At 38.8% G+C, this 21632-nt stretch overlaps 1 protein-coding gene across 1 annotated transcript; it reads left to right on the forward strand.

Moving 5' to 3' along the window:
- The first annotated feature begins 3803 nt into the window (after nucleotides 1-3803).
- On the forward strand, nucleotides 3804-20803 carry LOC120494710 (broad substrate specificity ATP-binding cassette transporter ABCG2). Its single transcript, XM_089124483.1, has 15 exons — nucleotides 3804-4043; nucleotides 5576-5635; nucleotides 6743-6857; nucleotides 8472-8624; nucleotides 9330-9487; nucleotides 10558-10709; nucleotides 10796-10897; nucleotides 12672-12928; nucleotides 13353-13435; nucleotides 13525-13614; nucleotides 13846-13970; nucleotides 15509-15663; nucleotides 16023-16112; nucleotides 19749-19822; nucleotides 20352-20803. Exons 1-15 carry the CDS (start codon nucleotides 3805-3807, stop codon nucleotides 20500-20502), a joined length of 2004 nt encoding a protein of 667 aa, XP_088980609.1. The 5' UTR covers nucleotide 3804; the 3' UTR covers nucleotides 20503-20803.
- Nucleotides 20804-21632: the final 829 nt, after the last annotated feature.

Consider the following 21632-nt stretch of genomic DNA (forward strand, 5'->3'; position numbering starts at 1 on the left):
AATAGACCAGCCAGCCAGCAATCACAGACATTGATAAAAGCTGAGCCGTGTTACCCTCGTTAAGACCACACTGAGTTGTAACGTTGCAATTTGTACTTCATTGAGGACATTGCCTTGAGATAGGCCATCTTGTTTTCAATAGGGTCCATATGGGAGTGAACGTACAAAATATGCCAGCTAGGATATTAATATGAGCAAATAAGACACAAATCATTATTTGAACAGGGTGTAATAAGCTCAAGTTTTCACATAATGTTAACCCCTACAGCTTAGGCTATATTCATTTTCCAGATATTTTCTTGAATTTTCGTGAAATATTATTTACAATTACAGTCTGCATACGACTAGAGCGTGTAATTATGTTTATTGATTTGAGGGTACATGCTCATTATCACCAAAAGTTAATTTTCATCAAACTTGTAGGATCAACCAATCACGGCTTTTGAAATGATGACTCGTACCTGAAGCATATTTTCATCTTTAAAAAATATCAAATTATGGCTCGATTTAATGACATTTCACTGTAAAAAAAATATTGTTGGTTTAACTTAAAAAAGTAAGTAACCTGGTTGCCTTAAAATTTTAAGTTCATTGAACTGGAAAAAGTGAGTTAAAACAATGAAGGAGAATGATTTAATCATCAGAAACTCAAAATAATAAGTTATCTCAACTAAATAAATTATTATAAAGTTGATTTGACAAAAGAAAATATGTTGTGATAACAAATCCTAAAAATATTTTTTTTTTACATATGTGTGTGTGTGTGTAGCCTATGTATGTATGTAAATATGTACACTGTAGCCTATATATGAAGAGTTCAGATGCTAAAGCCTCTAAGTGCCATTGGAAATTTTCTTCTAAAATGATCAGTTTTATCAAGCTTATATATTCAAGTTCAGTGATTTCACTTAAATGACAATTAATAGGTAATCCTCATTGCAATTTAAGTGAAATTACTGAACTTAAATATACAAGCTTGATAAAAATCATCATTCTAGAAGAAAATTTCAAATGGCACTTAGAGGCTTTTGCATCTAAACTCTTCATATATTTTTTATTATAAATATCATAGTGATCATTAGTGTTCAAAAACATTTGAAAGAATCTTAGCATGTTAGTTAATTGCAGCTCACATTTAATTACCATACGATGGCATGGGTGTTTTTATGCGTCTATAACACTAGCATTAAAATACCACGAATGTATGAATGCACGAATACTGTACGTGATGAGTTGATCAGGTATGTTCAGAACCTGTTATCAGTGTAAAAAAGAACAGAACAGACTATCAACATGTGAAATCTCTCAGTGTGAAAAATATGAGTTTACATAAGTTTATCATCTTTTGACTCATTTAATTCCTTTTATAACTGACTGCATCATCTTTACATCTCTTAATTCCTTGGTAACACTTTAGTTAACTTTACACTCTCAGAAAAAAAAAGGTACAAAAGCTGTCACTGGGGCTGTACCTTTTCAAAAGGTACACTTTTGTACCCAAAGGCTGCATATTGGTACCTTAGCACCTAAAATGTACATATTAACACTTAAAATGTACATAGTATGACCTAAAATGGATATATTAGCTCCTGAAATGGACATATTAGCACCTAAAATGTACAGATTAACACTTAAAATGTACTTATTAGCACCTGAAATGTCCTTATTAACACATAAAATGTACATATTAGCACCTAAAACATATTGGCACCTAAAATGGACAAAAGTTTACCTTTTGAAAAGGTACAGCCCCAGTGACAGCTTTTGTACCTTTTTTTCTGAGAGTGTTACATGAACTAACCGTGAGAAATACATTTGTTACTGTATTTATTAATCTTTTATGTAAGTTAATAAAAATCCAGCTGTTCATTGTTTGTTCACAGAGCTTTAATGAATGTTAACAAAGACAACCTTTGATTTTAATAACGTAGCCTATAATTAAATGTTGAAATTAATATCAAAGATTAATAAATGCTGCAGAAGTATTATTCTTTCTTATTGAACCTTATTGTAAAATGTCACCAATTCCTTTTATAACTGTTTTCATTTTGAAAAAAAAAAAAGACATTTCGCACCGCGCACGCGCACACACACACACACACACACACACACACACACACACACACACACGCATAAAAGCAGCTGTGCACGCTGAGCAGAGATAGTCTCCTCATCAGGTGAGTGTGTGTGAATGGGTTTTTCTCAACCTCGTAATCGATGATTATTCGGCATTTTTCCGCTGTTCGGATGAAAACGACCTCGATTGTTCTGGTCTGTGTTGATTTGTGAAGCCCGTGGAGGGATATTATTTCAGCAAAGTTTTACATTATGTTTTGCTCAGATAATGAATGAACATGATGAGAAATGACGTAAGTAGTTATTTAGCTCATCATAATAAGAAAATCATAATTCATAATTGAGCACTTCTTGTGTTGTTGACCCGCTTGCTCTAACGTTAGTCCTCAGTTGAGTCGCTGTATATTGAGTAACGCTGTTTTTATGTTTATATTTATGAGTTTGAGATTAGTATATTCGCTAGCCTAATTAGTAAGGCGTTTAAAAAATAACATTGGTGCTCAAAAACCGTAATATTATTTACCATATTAATGTTGGTGTGAATGCCATGTAGGGCTTTTTCATAAATAATGTAGTGATCATGAGTGTCCAAAAACATTTCTGAAAGAATCTTATTAATTTCAGCTCACATTTAATTAGGCTACCTTATGACGGCAATACATGTCTATAACACTTGCATTAATATGCCATGTGTTTATGAATGCATGGATATGTAAGGAGTTGATCAGGTATGTTGAGAATCTGTTAAACTGTTATATAAGTTTATCATCTTTTTACTCATTTAAGTCCTTTTATTTAAAGCTCCAGTATAGCTCCAGTATAGCTCCAGTATAGCTCCAGTATAGCTCCAGTATAGCTCCAGTAATGCTCCAGTATAGCTCCAGTAATGCTCCAGTATAGCTCCAGTATAGCTCCAGTATAGCTCCAGTATAGCTCCAGTAATGCTCCAGTATAGCTCCAGTATAGCTCCAGTAATGCTCCAGTATAGCTCCAGTATAGCTCCAGTATAGCTCCAGTATAGCTCCAGTATAGCTCCAGTAATGCTCCAGTATAGCTCCAGTAATGCTCCAGTATAGCTCCAGTAATGCTCCAGTATAGCTCCAGTAATGCTCCAGTATAGCTCCAGTAATGCTCCAGTATAGCTCCAGTAATGCTCCAGTATAGCTCCAGTAATGCTCCAGTATAGCTCCAGTAATGCTCCAGTATAGCTCCAGTATAGCTCCAGTATAGCTCCAGTATAGCTCCAGTAATGCTCCAGTATAGCTCCAGTATAGCTCCAGTATAGCTCCAGTATAGCTCCAGTATAGCTCCAGTAATGCTCCAGTATAGCTCCAGTAATGCTCCAGTATAGCTCCAGTAATGCTCCAGTATAGCTCCAGTAATGCTCCAGTATAGCTCCAGTATAGCTCCAGTATAGCTCCAGTATAGCTCCAGTATAGCTCCAGTAATGCTCCAGTATAGCTCCAGTATAGCTCCAGTATAGCTCCAGTATAGCTCCAGTATAGCTCCAGTATAGCTCCAGTATAGCTCCAGTAATGCTCCAGTATAGCTCCAGTATAGCTCCAGTATAGCTCCAGTAATGCTCCAGTATAGCTCCAGTAATGCTCCAGTATAGCTCCAGTAATGCTCCTGTATAGCTCCAGTATAGCTCCAGTATAGCTCCAGTATAGCTCCAGTAAAGCTCCAGTACAGCTCCAGTAAAGCTCCAGTAAAGCTCCAGTGAAGCTGATGATGTTGCTCTGCTGTTCCTCAGGGTTGGCGATGGCAGATACGGTTGTTCAGCTGACCAGCGTCCAGGGTCTGGAGAATCATGTGTCCCCAAAACACGTGTCCACCAGAATGTCCTTCTCAGCGTCCCGGCGAGGAGCGACCGTGAGCTTTCACGACATCAACTATAATGTGAAGATGAAGAGCGGCTTCCTCTGCAAGAGGACGGTCACGCGCAAGAACATCCTCATCGATGTCAAGTAAGTTGCTGCGCCTTTTCATAAAAACATACTTTCTTTTCAATAAAACATAGAAATAAACACATTTGGAAAAATAAAACAAACAACAAGTTTAATGCCCTTCGAGGTGTCCATTGTCGGGTATTTATGGCGAGGCGTGAGCGTGGAGGACGGCTGCCTCCGTCCAAGTCCATTCATACCTGGACAATGGACACCTCGAAGAGTACTCATCCCGCTTATCCCACGGCCACTCGACAAATAACAAAAGTTTAAAACATTAGTTTATATTTTAATTAGTTGAAAATTAGTGTGGAGTTACTATTGTGCAAAGATGATGCATGATTTTTGGGTTTGTTTTTTGTATGCTTGTTTTTTTTATATTTTTTTGTGTGTATGTTTTTGTATGCAGGCTTTGTTTTTGTGTATTAGTATGCATGTTTTTTATGTTTATTTAAGTTTTTTTTTATGTTTCTTGCGATAAGACATTTGATAAACGGTTGTTAATGCGTGCTTTTATGGGTGTTTTTATTTAATGTTTTAGTATGCATGTTGTTTGTTTAGTATGCATGTTTTGTCACACACACACAACACAATAGACATGATTGACAGAATATATATATATATATATTAGGGCTGTGGAAAAATTAATTGCGATTAATCGCATCCAAAATAAAAGTCTGTGTTTACATAATATATTTGTGTGTGCTGTATATAATTATTTTGTATATATAAATACACACACATGCATGTATATATTTAAGAAAATGTGTTATTCATATATAAAATATTTATATTTATATAATATAGATTATGTATTTATATATATATACAGAATTTAAGCGCAAATAGTTCTTAAATATATACATGCATGCATAAGTGTTTATATATACAAAATAATTATATACAGCACACACAAATAAATTATGTAAACACAGACTTTTATTTTGGATGCGATTAATCGATTAATTTTTGCACAGCCTCAGCCCTAATATATATATATTTGATTTTTCATAATTTTTCTTAAAATTGACACATTCAGTACAGCAAAAACTATAATCTTATAATTTCAGAAATGTACATTATTAATTGCACTTTTTCTAAATGTTCTTTTTGAAATCTTAATGAAATCATTTCCACTATAATGAGAGTGACATTGTTTAGCAGATATTCTAGTCCGGCATGTGTGTGTGTGTGTGTGTGTTTTATAAGTGCTGATGTTTATTTCCTCGTGTGAACTGATGAAATAGTTAAATCTTCATGATCCTGGACATGCGCTCCGCTATCGGCCGCGTCAGGGGATTAGGAGGAATATTAATTATGACTCGTCGCCTTCATCTGTTTGTACGTGATTGATATAATAGATTCAAATATTCTGGTCTTCCAAAAAGAAACTGCATTTCATGATCGCTTCGGCTGTGGCTCATCCAATCAGATTCCTGTGTGTGTGTGTGTGTGTGTTTTATATTTGGTTTAATTTAAATATATAATGATGAATGAAGAAGAAAATGAGGTGATGATGATTATTACATAATTCTGTGTGTCTTTTTCTCCAGTGGCATCATGAAGCCGGGACTGAACGCCATATTAGGACCAACCGGGAGCGGGAAATCATCGTAAGAGCTGTCTATCTATCTATCTGTCTATCTGTCTATCTATCTATCTATCTATCTATCTATCTATCTATCTATCTATCTATCTATCTATCTATCTATCTATCTGTCTATCTGTCTATCTGTCTATCTGTCTATCTGTCTATCTATCTATCTATCTATCTATCTATCTATCTATCTATCTATCTATCTATCTATCTATCTATCTATCTATCTATCTATCTATCTAGCTATCTAGCTATCTATCTAGCTATCTATCTATCTATCTATCTATCTATCTATCTATCTATCTATCTATCTATCTATCTATCTATCTATCTATCTATCTATCTATCTATCTATCTATCTATCTATCTATCTATCTATCTATCTGTCTATCTATCTGTCTATCTATCTATCTGTCTATCTGTCTATCTGTCTATCTGTCTGTCTATCTGTCTATCTGTCTATCTGTCTATCTGTCTATCTGTCTATCTGTCCGTCTATCCGTCTATCTCTCTATCTGTCTATCTGTCTGTCTGTCTGTCTATCCGTCTATCTGTCTGTCTGTCTGTCTGTCTATCTGTCTATCCGTCTATCCGTCCATCTGTCTATCTGTCTATCCGTCTATCCATCTGTCTATCTGACTATCCATCTATCTGTCTGTCTGTCTATCTGTCTGTCTGTCTATCTGTCTATCTGTCCATCCGTCCATCCGTCTATCCGTCTATCTCTCTATCCGTCTGTCTATCTGTCTCTCGGTCTGTGTTTATACAATCAGCATTTTTATTATGTAATTTTACTCATCTAGTAAATGCATCTTGATTTAAGATATGTTTGATATTTGGACTGGAAACAGGACAAAAATAGTAAGTAAGAAAAGTATGTTTTGCAGTGTAAAAGAATGGCATGAACTCAAAACATGGACAGGAATAGAGCGCTTCCCAACAGTGGTTACACAAACATGACTTGATAAATACACATGGCAAACATGAGGCCTTTAATACACAAGACTAGACAAGGGACACATGGCAGGATCACATGACTAAAACAGGGGATCACATGACCGAGACATGAAACATGACCCAAAAGCAGACGTGTCGCTGATGTTGTTTCCATGTTGTAATGAAGGTTCCTGGATGTGCTGGCGGCCCGTAAGGATCCCGCTGGTCTTTCCGGAGAGGTTCTTATCGACGGAGCGCCTCAGCCTCCAAACTTCAAGTGTCTGTCGGGATATGTAGTGCAGGTATAAACTCACACCAGCAAACAAGCACATCCTATTCATACAGACAACCCATCGAATACTATATCCTGTTATCTGGAGGATTCATCAAAATGAAGTGAGTTGATGCTTAAAACAAGCAAAATGATCTGCCGATGGAGTGAGAAAAATAATCTTAACATTATTTTCTCTCCCGATTGGCAGATAATTTTGCTCGTTTTAAGCAAAAACTCACTTAATTTTTATTTATTTCCCCAGAAAACAGGACACAATATCTTATGTCATTTCACTCATCTAGTAAATGCATCTTGATTTAAGAAATGTTTGATATTTGGACTGTAAATAAGATTACATAACTCTAGCATTAAAAAGAGGAAGTTGAACTGGTTTTTCTGTACAGCGCGTTTCATGACTAAGGCATTTGTGAGATTGCTGACTAAGATTATAGTAGTAGTCAGTGTTGGGAAAGTTCACTTTCTACATGAACCAAGTTCAAGTTCATCCGACAAGTTCAGTTCATAGTTCATACTTCACAATTTTTAACTATAAGCTCACGGTTCCAAAAAATGAACTATTTCATAGTTTTTTTTTTTAATTATTATCGCCACAATCCATTTTACACTGGGCAAACCCAAATCTCATGAACTCAAAATATGAACGCGCTCAGGCACAACACTCGTAGGAGTGCAGGTTAGTTTGTTTTCCTTCCATACACACTTAAAAATAAAGGATCTTAAAGGAGTAGTTCACTTTTGAAAAAACTTTTGCTAATAATTTACTCACCCCCATCTCATCCAAGATGTCCATGTCTTTCTTTCGTCAGGCGAAAAGAAATGAAGGTTTTTGATGAAAACATTCCAGGATTTTCTCCATATAATGGACTTCAATGGGGTCCAAAAGACAGTTTCAGTGCAAACTGTTCAAATGTCTTTAAACGACACCAGACGATGAATAAGGGTCTTATCATGCGAAACGATCGTTATTTCAAAACTTATTCCAAAAATGTAACTTTTCCAAGGACAAATGCTAGCCTTGCTCTATTCTGTGAGGCGCATTTGTAACGTCACGTAATACGTAATTACGTTCAAAAAAAGGTCACGGGCGACGTAGCCGGAAGTACAGAGTCAGTGTTTACAAGTTGAACGCATAGGTTGAACGTGCAAACTAACTCAAACGCCGTTTACAAAAAAAGGAATTAAAAGTTAAAACAACGATGTCGGACGATTTTGATTCTGTACTTCCGGCTACGTCGCCCGTGACCTTTTGAACGTAATTACGTATTACGTGACGTTACAAACACGCCTCACAGAATAGAGCAAGGCTAGCATTTGTCCTTAGAAAAGTTACATTTTTGGAATAAGTTTTGAAATAACCGATCGTTTCGCATGATAAGACCCTTATTCATCGTCTGGTGTCGTTTAAAGACATTTAAACAGTTTGCACTGAAACTGTCTTTTGGACCTTGAACCGTTTGGACCCCATTGAAGTCCATTATATGGAGAAAATCCTGGAATATTTTCTTCTGAAGTCTGAAATCCTATAAATCGAATAACTCTTTAATCTAATCTCAAATCACGCCAGCTGTGTCAGGAGACACTCGCACTTCCGTCTCAAACTGTGTGTGTGTGTGTGTGTCAGGATGATGTGGTCATGGGGACGCTGACCGTACGGGAGAATCTGCGTTTCTCAGCCGCTTTACGGCTCCCGAAGACGATCAAACAACGAGAGAAAGATGAGAAGGTGGAGACACTCATCCAGGAGCTCGGATTGACCAAAGTGGCAGATTCACGGGTAACACACGACACACACTTCAGGAGTTATAATCATTTTACACAGGGTTTGAAATTAACTTTTTCACATGCTGGCCAATTTGGCTTCTAAATTAAGTTACAAGCCTCTCAGAGCTTCTACTAGCAAAAAAAAGAAGAAATAATATATATATATATATATTTGGATTTCATACACTCTTATTTAAACACAATCCTGTCATCCAGTCCTTCCTCTTTCATCCCCCAAATGTGTTTTAGGATGACCGATCAATACAGTACAAAGAACATAAAAAAATGATAAGATGCTGGAAAATAACAATGTTTTCTGTTAACCAAATGCTTTTTATTCTTTGCTATTCAATGCAAATTAAATTATTTGTTTGCGAGTAGAGACGTGTGTGTTCACCTAAGCCAGATATGAGCAGATTCTGCTTAAAATGCTGTATTTAATATTACTATTAATATTATATTATATGATATATTATATTACTTCCCAGCAAAGTGAGTACACATAATAAGTAAGACGCCGAATTGGCTCGTGATTTGACAGAGTTAGCCGGTTGGCGGTGTTAATTTCAAACCCTAATTATTATACACTAAAAATACAGTAAAAATTGTGTATGTGTGAGAAATTTAACAAACTGTTAGTAACAAAGTGTTGTAGTTGCTGATTGTGTTCAGAGGGCGTGGCTTTGACTCACTGCTGCTCTGATTGGCTGATTCACAGGTGGGCACGCAGCTGATTCGTGGAATTTCGGGAGGAGAGAGGAAGAGGACAAACATCGGCATGGAGTTGATCATCGATCCGTCAGTGCTTTTCCTGGACGAGCCGACAACAGGCCTCGACGCCAGCACTGCCAACTCTGTCCTCATGCTGCTGAAGAAGTGTGTTTACACTCACACACACACACTCACACACTCACTCACACACTCACTCACACACTCACTCACACACACACTCACTTACTCACACACACACTCTCTCTCACACACACACTCACTCACTCACACACACACTCACTCACACACTCACACACTCACACACTCACTCACACACACACACACACACACACACACACACACTCACTTACTCACACACACACTCACTCACTCACACACACACTCACTCACACACACACTCACTCACTCACTCACTCACTCACTCACTCACACACGCACTCACTCACTCACTCACTCACACACACACTCACTCACACACACACTCACTCACACACACACACACTCACTCACTCACTCACTCACTCACACACACACTCACTCACACACACACACACTCACTCACTCACTCACTCACTCACTCACTCACTCACTCACTCACACACACACTCACTCACTCACTCACACACACACTCACTCACACACACACTCACTCACACACACACACACTCACTCACTCACTCACACACTCACACACACACTCACTCACTCACTCACTCACTCACTCACTCACACACACACTCACTCACTCACTCACTCACACACACACTCACTCACACACACACTCACTCACACACACACACACACTCACTCACTCACTCACACACTCACACACACACACACACACTAACCCTAACAAATAAGAAATGTTGGGGAAAGAATGATTCTTTTAAACACAAAACTAAAGCACCAGTAGGTGGCAGCAGGTGTCTTAATGTCTCAATGAGTGAGCACTGAGCCCTGAGGCACTCCAGTGATGGAGAAACCATGTTTCTGATTGACAGGTCCTACTAATAACATGTAGATGGAGAAGAGAAGCGGTCCCAGCACTGAGCCCTGAGGCACTCCAGTAGCTTGATGATAACAGATCATTATCGCTGTTAAAGCAGAACAAAAACAGTCAATGTTGTGTCTAAAATTCTAGTGTAAGTGTGTGTATGTTTTGAGATGAACATAAACAGAGATTGTGTTATTTAAGTGTGTGTGTGTGTGTTCAGAATGGCTCTCAACGGTCGCACCATCATCCTCTCCATCCATCAGCCGCGCTACTCCATCTATCGTCTGTTCGACAGCCTGACGCTCCTGGTGGGAGGAAGGCTGGTGTATCACGGGCCGGCTCAGGACACCCTGCAGTACTTCAGTGAGATCGGTGAGAACACACGCGCACACACACACACACACACACACACACACACACACACACACTCACTCTCATGTCTTCTGTTTGTATGTCAGGATACACCTGTGAACCTCATAACAACCCTGCTGATTTCTTCCTGGATGTCATCAACGGAGACTCGACGGCTGTAACTCTCAACAAGTTACACAACAATGAGGGTACGACACACACACACACACACACACACACACACACACACACACACACAAACTTCCCTTCTGTGTGTCTCCAGTCTCGCTGTATAACGGCCACTTTGATGCTTTTTTTTAGTCAAGAACCGTTTATTATTATTTCATTATTTAGTAAAATAATAATGGTCAAATAATATCTACACACACTAGAGTGATATATAATATTATCACAGTGGATATATAATATTATCAGAGTGAATTTTGAATGAATATTTACTACAATTTAATATACATCATTCATAAATATCATGAGAAAAGTATTTTTTATTCGTACATTAATTGATCAAATTGAAGAATTTGAAATGAAAGTTGAAGCACACTTTTAATAAGATTACAGGGAAAAAGCAGTTTTTAAAGGGTAAAAAATTATCACAAATATGCAGATTTTAATGTTTAACATTTAGCTTATTTTAAAGAATTAATTTGAATGAATATATACTACTACTATATAATATTTCCTTAAGAAATATCATGAGACAATTATTTTTTTTCATAATTTTATTTTTCATTTTATTAGTAGTTTAAATTCTATTAACTTTCTTTTATTCTTTTGTAATTAGTTTTTTTGTGTTAAGTATTTCTATTTAGCTTTAATTAATTTTTATTTCAGTTTTAAGTAATAAAATAAAATTTGAAATTATGACAGGCCTAATATTGGTCTATTTTGAATTTTATTTCCTAACATAGACTTTATTTCATAATTTCAACTTTTTATGTCATAATTAGAGTGTCAATTTCAAATTATGTAATTAACTTAGTATGTCAAAATTTAAACTTTTTATTTCATAATTATAACTATTTGTCCATTTTTAATTTTATTTCGTAATTTAGACTTGGTATGTCATAATCATAATTTAGACTTGGTATGTCATAATTTAGAATTTCTATGTCATAATTTCAACTTTTATTTTGTAATTTTTACTTAGTATGCATAATTTTTAACTTTTGGTTTCATTATTACAACTATTTGTTGATTTTGAATTTTATTTCGTATTTTATACTTGGTATGTCAATTTCAAAATTTTGTCATAATTAGAATTGAATTAATTAAAAATTTTGTAATTTTAACTTTGTAGCCTATGTCATAATTTCAACTTTTTATTTCATAATTATAACAATTTGTCTTTTAAATTTTATTTCGTAATTTAGACTTGATATGTCAGTTTGAACTTTTTATGTCATAATTAGAATTAAAGTCAATTTCAAATTTTATTTCGTAATTTTAACAATTTGTCGATTTTGAATTTTATTTCGTAATTTTAACTTAGCATGTCATAATTTCAACTTGTTATTTCATAGTTATAACTGTCGATTTTAAATTTTATTTCATAATTTAGACTTGGTATGTTATAATTTCAACTTTTATGTCATAATTAGAATTAAAGTAAATTTCAAATTTTATTTCGTAATTTTAACAATTTGTCGATTTTGAATTTTATTTCTTTTTTTAAACTTGCTATGTCATAATTTAAACGTTTATGTCATAATTAGAATTTAAGTCAATTTAAACTTTTATTTCGTAATTTGAACAATTTGTCGATTTTGAACTTTATTTCGTAATTTTAACTTAGTATGTCATAATTTCAACTTTTTATTTCATAATTATAACTATTTGTCGATTTTGAATTTTATTTAATACTTTAGACTTGTTATGTCATAATTTCAACTTTTTATGTCATTATCAGTATTTAAGTCAATTTCAAATTGAATGATTGAGTCTCTACATGCGTTTGAATGCCAGAACTGGACCAGGATCAGCTGAGTTCGTCTCTGAAGGGCATCGCGGATCGTTTAGTGGAGGAATACAGGAATAGCTCCAGCTTCAAACACACCAAAGGTGAACTGGATCGCATCATTCAGGGTCAGGAGAACAGCATTGGGGTCAAAATCAAAACCAGAACCGTCACCTACAGCACGTCCTTCTTCCACCAGTTCAACTGGGTCCTCAAGAGAACCTTCCGGAACCTGATGCTCAACCCACAGACCTCCTTCGCTCAGGTCAGGCGCTCGACAGCTGAACACATCAAAGCGTTGAAATTGTGACGTACTAATTGTGACTCTGAAGTCATAATTACGAGAGATTAGTTATTAGAACATTAGTCATGTTATCATTTAAACTTTTTATGTCATCATTAGAATGTCAATTTAAAATTTTATTTTGTCAATTTAATTAGCATATCATAATTTCAACATTTAATGTCATTATAACTTGATTAAGAACTTGGTTATATATCTTGATTATAAGTTTATTTAGAATTGTATAATAATAATTTAGACTTGGTATATCTTTTTAATAGTTTAACTTTTTAAGTCATAATTTCAAATATTTATCTCATAATTATGAAAGAAAAAGTATTATTTTTATTGTCATTTAGAAAGTTTTATTGGCGTTTCTATATTAATGTGAGTATTGTTCCTCCAGATCGGGGTCATAATCTTCCTGGCTCTGGTTGTTGGAGCGATATTTTTCGGATTGAAGTTAAACTCGAGTGGGATTCAGAACCGGTACGAAACATTCACCAGTGTTTGATTTACAGAACAGACGCTGAAGCATCTCAAGAAAAACTCCAATTGTGTGTGTGTTTGTGTTTCAGGATGGGCGCATTATTCTTCATCACTACTAATCAGTGCTTTAATACAATTTCAGCAGTTGAACTCTTCATCACAGAGAGGAAACTCTTTGTGTAAGTACACACAGTCACACTCTCTCTCTCTCACACACACACACACACGCAATTTACAGGGGTGAAATAATTTCCACCTAAATATTATACGTTGAGTGCTCCGTTTATTAGCGGCAGTGATCTTGTTTCGTTGGTTTGTGATGTTTTATGTACAGTTACTATTGTGACTATAATTGTGATATTTGAGTGATATGTCATGTTGTTGTTGTTGTTGTTGTTGTTGTGTCTCAGGCACGAGTACATCAGCGGCTACTACAGAGTGTCTGTGTACTTTCTGTCGAAGCTTCTGTCTGACATCATCATGCTGCGCACCATCCCTGTCATCATCTTTAGCTGTGTGGCCTACTGGATGATCGGTGTGTGTGTGTGTGTGTGTGTGTGTGTGTGTGTGTGTGTGTGTGAGATAGTGACTGATAGTGACTGTTAGTGAGTGAGTGCTAGTAAGTTATAGTGAGTGATTGTGAGTGAAAGACTGATTATTTGAAAATGAGTGAGTGAGTGAGTGAGTGATAGTGAGTGAGTTAGTCAGTGAGTGAAAGAGTTAGTGAGTGACTGATAGTGAGTGAGTGATAGTAAGTGAGTGATAGTAAGTGAGTTAGTGAGTGAGTGATAGTGAGTGAGTGATAGTGAGTGAGTAAGTGAGTTAGTGAGTGAGTGATAGTAAGTGAGTTAGTGAGTGAGTGATAGTGAGTGAGTGATAGTAAGTGAGTTAGTGAGTGAGTGATAGTGAGTGAGTGATTTACTTGTTTGTTTTATTATTTATATATAATATGTTGATGCTTTGGCAACATTGTGTTACACAGTCATGCTAATAGAGCAAATCAAATTTGAATTGAAATTGAATTGGGTGACTGATGGTGAGGGATAATGAGTGAGTTAGTGAGTGGTAGTGTGTGTGTGTGTGTGTGTGTGTGATAGTGAGAGATAGTGAGTTAGTGATAGTGAGTGAAAGAGTGATAGTGAGTGAGTAAAAGAGTGATAGTGAGTGATAGTGAGTGAGTAAAAGAGTGATAGTGAGTGATTGTGAATGATAGTGAGTGAGTAAAAGAGTGATAGTGAGTGAGTGATAGTGAGTGATTGTGAATGATAGTGAGTGAGTAAAAGAGTGATAGTGAGTGATTGTGAGTGAGTAAAAGAGTGATAGTGAGTGATTGTGAGTGAGTAAAAGAGTGATAGTGAGTGAGTGATAGTGAGTAAAAGAGTGATAGTGAGTGAGTAAAAGAGTGATAGTGAGTAAAAGAGTGATAGTGAGTGAGTAAAAGAGTGATAGTGAGTGAGTAAAAGAGTGATAGTGAGTGATAGTGAGTGAGTAAAAGAGTGATAGTGAGTGAGTGATAGTGAGTGAGTGAGTGAGTGAGTGAGTGAAAGAGTGATAGTGAGTGAGTGATAGTGAGTGATAGTGAGTGAGTGAGTAAAAGAGTGATAGTGAGTGATTGTGAGTGAGTAAAAGAGTGATAGTGAGTGATTGTGAGTGAGTAAAAGAGTGATAGTGAGTGAGTGATAGTGAGTAAAAGAGTGATAGTGAGTGAGTAAAAGAGTGATAGTGAGTGAGTAAAAGAGTGATAGTGAGTGAGTAAAAGAGTGATAGTGAGTGATAGTGAGTGAGTAAAAGAGTGATAGTGAGTGATAGTGAGTGAGTAAAAGAGTGATAGTGAGTGAGTGATAGTGAGTGAGCAAAGGAGTGATAGTGAGTGAGTGATAGTGAGTGAGTGAGTGAGTGAGTGAGTAAAAGAGTGATAGTGAGTTATTGTGAGTGAGTGAGTAAAAGAGTGATAGTGAGTGAGTGATAGTGAGTGATAGTGAGTGAGTGAGTAAAAGAGTGATAGTGAGTTATTGTGAGTGAGTGAGTGATAGTGGTTTCTTCTCTGATGCTGTGTTGTGATTGGTTCTCCAGGCCTGAAGGCATCTGTGGAGGCGTTCTTAATCTTCTTATTCTCCATCCTGATGGTCTCGTACACGGCGACTTCCTTGACTCTGGCCATCTCTGCGGATCAGACGGTGGTGGCCATTGCTAACATCTTTTTGACCATCAGCTTTGTCTTCATGATGGTAAACACACACACACACACACACACACACATTCATGCTCATCATAAACTAAAACAACTAAAGGGCTGTTCACACCATCACCGATAACAGTGATTATTCTAAGCTCGCGGGCTGCGGTGTCAGCGGTATCAGCAGATATCATTCTGAATGATCGGCTATCGTCATGGCTATAAATATAAATTGTAGACTTAAATCAAAGATAACATAATAAAAGACATCGGTGTTCAGAGTGTGTATCAGCTGTGTGATTTTGGCTGATCTAAAATACATGTAATGTTAATATAAATACATCTGTGTTTAGTTTAACATTGTTTGTTATTTCTCTCTGTGTGTGTGTGTGTGTGTGTGTGTGTGTGTAGATCTTCTCTGGGCTGCTGGTGAATCTCCCCAGTGTGGCTAATTGGTTGAACTGGTTGAAGTACTTCAGTATTCCTCGTTACGGTCTCGCTGTGAGTGTCCAATCAGAGCTGGTGTCTCAAACTGCCCTAAGTTGGCATACTCTGACACGCAGCAGTGTCGTTTTACTATCATTGAAAGACTAGATGTAAAAAAATATCTAAAAGTATTTTTTAACTATATAAAACATTGCTTTAAGTATGTTATGTTGGCTTGTCAACGCAATGTTAATTCATGCTAGCAACAGGTTAAATCATGTTATCAATATGCAAAAAAATGTTAGCAATATGTTAAATCATGATAACAACATGTTAAAGCATGTTAGCAATGTGTAGTTAAATCATGCTTGCAACATCATGAATCATGCAAGCAACATGTTAAAACATCAGCAATGGTAAATCATGCTAGAGACATGTTAGCAAAATGCTAAAGGTTTTTTTGAAAAGTGTTGGAGTAACGCAGCAGAAGTGACACGAGTGACATAATCAGATTACTTTATTTACAACAAATTTTTTTATTACGTAACACAAGAAAAATGAGAACTTTTTGTTATTTAGAAACAAAGAAGCAACCCAAAGATGAGAAAAAGTAACGCAAAGGAAAACATATATACATACATACATGCATGCATACATCTTCTTCCGCTTCATCCGGGGCCGGGTCTGTATCCGGGATCTTGTCCTTTCGGTCATGACCCAAAGCTCATGACCATAGGTGAGAGTAGGAACGTAGATTGACCAGTAAATTGAGAGCTTTGCCTTACGGCTCAGCTCCTTCTTCACCACAACAGACCGGTACATCGACTGCATTGCTGCAGAAGCTGCACCGATCCGTCTGTCAATCTCCCGTTCCATCCTACCCTCACTCGTGAACAAAACCCCAAGATACTTAAACTCCTCCACTTAAGGAAGGATTTCTCCACCAACCTGAAGTGAGCAAACCACCCTTTTCCGACTGAGGACCATGGCCTCAGATTTGGAGGTGCTGATTCTCATCCCAGCCGCTTCACACTCGGCTGCAAACCGTCCCAGTGCATGCTGAAGGTCAAGGTGTGAAGGGGCCAACACGACAACATCATCCGCAAAAAGCAAAGACGAAATCGTGCGGTCCCCAAACCTGACACCCTCCGGCCCCTGGCTGCGCCTAGAAATTCTGTCCATAAAAATTATGAACAGAACCGGCGACAAAGGGCAGCCCTGCCGGAGTCCAACATGCACCGGGAAGAAGTCTGACTTATTACCGGCAATGCGAACCAAGCTCCTGCTTCGGTCATACAGGGACCGGACAGCCCTTAGCAAAGGACCCCGGACCCCATATTCCCGGAGCACCCTCCACAGGCCGCCTCGGGGGACACAGTCGAATGCCCTCTCCAAATCCACAAAACACATGTGGACTGGTTGGGCAAACTCCCGTGAACCCTCCAGCACCCTGTAGAGAGTATAGAGCTGGTCCAGTATTCCATGGCCCGGATGAAAACCGCACTGTTCCTCCTGAATCCGACGTTCCACTATCGGCCGTATTCTCCTCTCCAGTACCCTGGCATAGACTTTCCCAGGGAGGCTGAGAAGTGTGATCCCCCTGTAGTTGGAACACACCCTCCGGTCCCCCTTCTTAAAAAGAGGAACCACCACCCCGGTCTGCCATCCCAGAGGCACTGTCCCCGACCGCCAAGACAGCCCCACAACATCCAGAGACTTGAGGTATTCAGGGCGGATCTCATTCACCCCCGGTGCCTTGCCACAGAGGAGTTTCTTGACTACCTCGGTGACCTCAGCTAGGGTGATGGACGAGTCCACCTCTGAGCCCTCAGCTTCTGCTTCCTCAATGGAAGACGTGACGGCGGGATTGAGGTTGATCCTCAAAGTATTCCTTCCACCGCCCGACGACATCCCCAGTTGAGGTCAACAACCGCCCACCCCTACTGTAAACAGCATTGGTTGGGGACTGTTTCCCCCTCCTGAGGCGCCGGACAGTTTGCCAGAATCTCTTCGAGGCCAGCCGATTCAGTCCTTCTCCATGGCCTCACCGAACTCCTCCCAGGCCCGAGTTTTTGCCTCCACAACCACCCGGGCCGCAGTCCGCTTGGCCTGCCGGTACCTGTCAGCTGCCTCCGGAGTCCCACGAGCCAACCAGGCCCGATAGGACTCCTTCTTCAGCTTGACGGCATCCTTTACTTCCGGTGTCCACCACCGGGTTCGAGGATCGCCGCCTCGGCAGGCACCGGAGACCTTACGGCCACAGCTCCGAGCAGCCGCTTCGACAATGGAGGTGGAGAACATGGTCCACTCAGACTCAATATCTCCAGCCTCCCTCGGGATCTGGTCGTAGCTCTGCCGGAGGTGAGAGTTGAAGATCTCTCTGACAGGAGATTCGGCCAAACGTTCCCAGCAAACCCTTACAGTACGCTTGGGTCTGCCAAGTCTGTCCAGTCTCCTCCCCCACCATCGGATCCAACTCACCACCAGGTGGTGATCAGTTGACAGCTCTGCCCCTCTCTTCACCCGAGTGTCCAAGACATACGGCCGCAGGTCAGATGAAACGACCACAAAGTCGATCATCGACCTGCGACCTAGGGTGTCCTGGTGCCACGTGCACTGGTGGACACCCTTATGCTTGAACATGGTGTTCGTTATGGACAAACTGTAACTAGCACAGAAGTCCAATAACTGAACACCACTCGGGTTCAGGTCGGGGGGGCCGTTCCTCCCAATCATGCCCCTCCAGGTGTCACTGTCGTTGCCCACGTGAGCGTTGAAGTCCCCCAGTAGAACGACGGAGTCCCCAGTTGAAGCACTTTCAAGCACTCTTCCCAGAGACCCCAAGAAGGCCGGGTACTCTGCACTGCCGTTCGGCCCGTAGGCACAAACGACAGTGAGAGACCTATCCCCGACCCGTAGGCGCAGGGAAACGACCCTCTCGTTCACCGGGGTAAACTCCAACACATGGCGGCTGAGCTGGGGGGCTATTAGCAAACCCACACCAGCTCGTCGCCTCTCACCTTGGGCAACTCCAGAGTGGTGAAGAGTCCATCCTCTCTCAAGGAGTGTGGTTCCAGAGCCCAAGCCATGCGTAGAGGTGATCCCGACAATCTCTAGTCGGAACCTCTCAACCTCACGCACAATCTCAGGCTCCTTCCCCGCCAGCGAGGTGACGTTCCACGTCCCTAAGGCTAGTTTCTGTGTCCAGGGATCGGGTCGCCGAGGCCCCTGCCTTCGACTGCCGCCCGATCCTCTCTGCACCGGCCCCTTACGGCTCCTCCTGCAGGTGGTGAGCCCACGGGAAGCCGGCCCCACGTCGCTCCTTCGGGCTGAGCCCGGCCGGACCCCGTGGGGAGAGGAAAACATTAGCAAAGGAAAACATTAGTTTATTTAGTAACTTTTTGTGGAAAGTATTGATTCGTTTTTAGCTACGTGTTAAATCAGGTTAACTTATTTCACTCAGTTATTTAAGACTTTCAGACAGGGCTTCGTTATAAAACTTTACTCATCCAGTTTGTATTAATGTTGATTTCAGTGGTAATTATTGCAGTTCATGAAGGTGAACTAAATAACAAGCCGGTTAAAAAAAAAGCAATATTTTTGGACTTCTTTTTTTTTAAGTATAAGAACCCTGACACTAAACACTTGCTGTTTGATTTATTGAATGCAGAAGAAATCATGTTTATTTATGGTTGATGATGATTGTTTCAGGCTCTGCAAATCAACGAGTTCACCGGCCTCAGTTTCTGTGACACCAGGAACACAACCGGCACGCCAGAGAGAGTGTGAGTAACTAAATTACCCAAATAAAACCCTTAAAACTGATCACCAAAATGACAGCTATACTGTAAATGGGTTTTCCTTTGAAAAAAAAAAAAATCTGCCTTTAAATATCTTGAATGTAATTCGACACCCTTGCCTCATTTAGTATACGTGGTTCTATTAATATTCAAATGAGCCCCACCTCCACTCACTCAGAGATCCACTAGTTGGCGATCACACGTTGATCTGATTGGTTACAAGGTGGTTTGTGACGTCAGAAACACCAGCGATTTCAAAGTGTGTTTTTGAGACTGTCTTTGGTTCACTGCAGTTTTAAGGAGGAAATACTCAGCAATGCTGTCCACTTATCAACTTACACATGGTGTGTGTTAAAGCGGATTAAAAACACCACATACACACATAAACAACATTAAACGCTGGATTTACACCACAGGAGGACTTTAATAGAATTCAGTTGAATTAATATGAAATCAATCCAGTGAACACTTGGTATTAATAATAGTTTTGACGTCTGGTTTGTTCTCATGGCAGTTGCACCGCAGGCGAGGAGTTCCTGATGGATCAGGGCATCAATAATTCAGCCTGGGGTTTGTGGCAGAATCACTTGGCTCTGGCAATCATGACCTTCATTTTCCTGGTAATTGCTTACCTCAAGCTGCGCTTCATCAAGAAATTCACATAATCTCAGATCGTCGTCTTCCTCACACACTCCTTCATCATAAGACACCGTTTTCACACGGAACCAATCAATCATCCTGTACTGAAGTCATACAATCGTCTACAATACAATCAGCTTTAACTGTGCTCAGGTGTGTTAAAAAAATCATAATGTCATATGTCAATGTTTGACACGTGTAAGTTAACTTTGTTTGGTGCACGTTTTTCTATGGGACTATTCTAATATTTCTGCAAAATTTAATTTATATATATATTGCTAAAATACTTTTTTAAGAGAGCTGTTTAATAAAAACAAATGTTCACAAAGTTTGTCTCAGTCATTTTTGGCTATTCATGTCTTAATGAGAATTAAAATTTGCCTTGATCTTATTATGGCATATAAAAGGTCTTTATTTCGTTAAAACATCTTGATTCAAACGTCCTCATTATAAACAGAGTTTTTTTTTAATCAAGCTCCAAAAACAGCGGGATCTGTGACATCATACATTTGCATATGCCCGCCTCCAGAGCGAGACATGGACCAATAGTTACACCTCATCTCACTATAAGCTCCGCCCACTGGTGTTCAGTCTCTAAAATTAAAGTTTTTTGTGCAAAAACTTTAGTAACAAGTGAACCTCATGGAATATTAAAATAAAATATTATAAAATTTATGTCATCTTGACCTCTTTATTCTTCCTACATTCAATACGTGAAACCAACCTTACAGTATTGACTTTTTTTGGTTCAGTTCCATCATATCAATCCTACTAATAAATATTAATCTCCGTTGATGTCACTCATGTTAGTCAAAAAGAATATTTAATAATACAATTCTCAAAAGTATTTCACAAACATGACTGGATCTGAAACATGGTATCAAAATATTTATTTTATCTCAAGCTTTCAAAAATAAAAAGGTGAAACATTTCATTATAAACACAAACATTATTACGAAACGTCTCGGTTACGAATGTAACCCTCGTTCCCTGAGTAGGGAATGGAGACGTTACGTCAGAATGACGGAGAATGGGGGTTTCGCATAGAAAGCCAATCCTCTTCGAGTATTTAATAACGAGCCAAAGCATTAAAATGCCTTGGGGCTGCGGAATTTGCATAGCGTACTCCACCCACCCCATGGGTATAAAAGGAGGA

The sequence above is a fragment of the Pimephales promelas genome, chromosome 20 (genome assembly GCF_988280905.1).
Source record: "Pimephales promelas chromosome 20, fPimPro1.hap1.1, whole genome shotgun sequence".
NCBI lineage: Eukaryota > Metazoa > Chordata > Actinopteri > Cypriniformes > Leuciscidae > Pimephales > Pimephales promelas.

Excerpts from the sequence above, each read along its gene's own strand:
- LOC120494710 (XM_089124483.1), top strand. The coding sequence starts at position 3,805 with ATGATGTTGCTCTGCTGTTCCTCAGGGTTGGCGATGGCAGATACGGTT. Across the intron at positions 6,858-8,471 it reads TGTCGGGATATGTAGTGCAG|GATGATGTGGTCATGGGGAC; the intron begins GTATAAACTCAC and ends TGTGTGTGTCAG. Across the intron at positions 15,664-16,022 it reads TCAGCTTTGTCTTCATGATG|ATCTTCTCTGGGCTGCTGGT; the intron begins GTAAACACACAC and ends GTGTGTGTGTAG.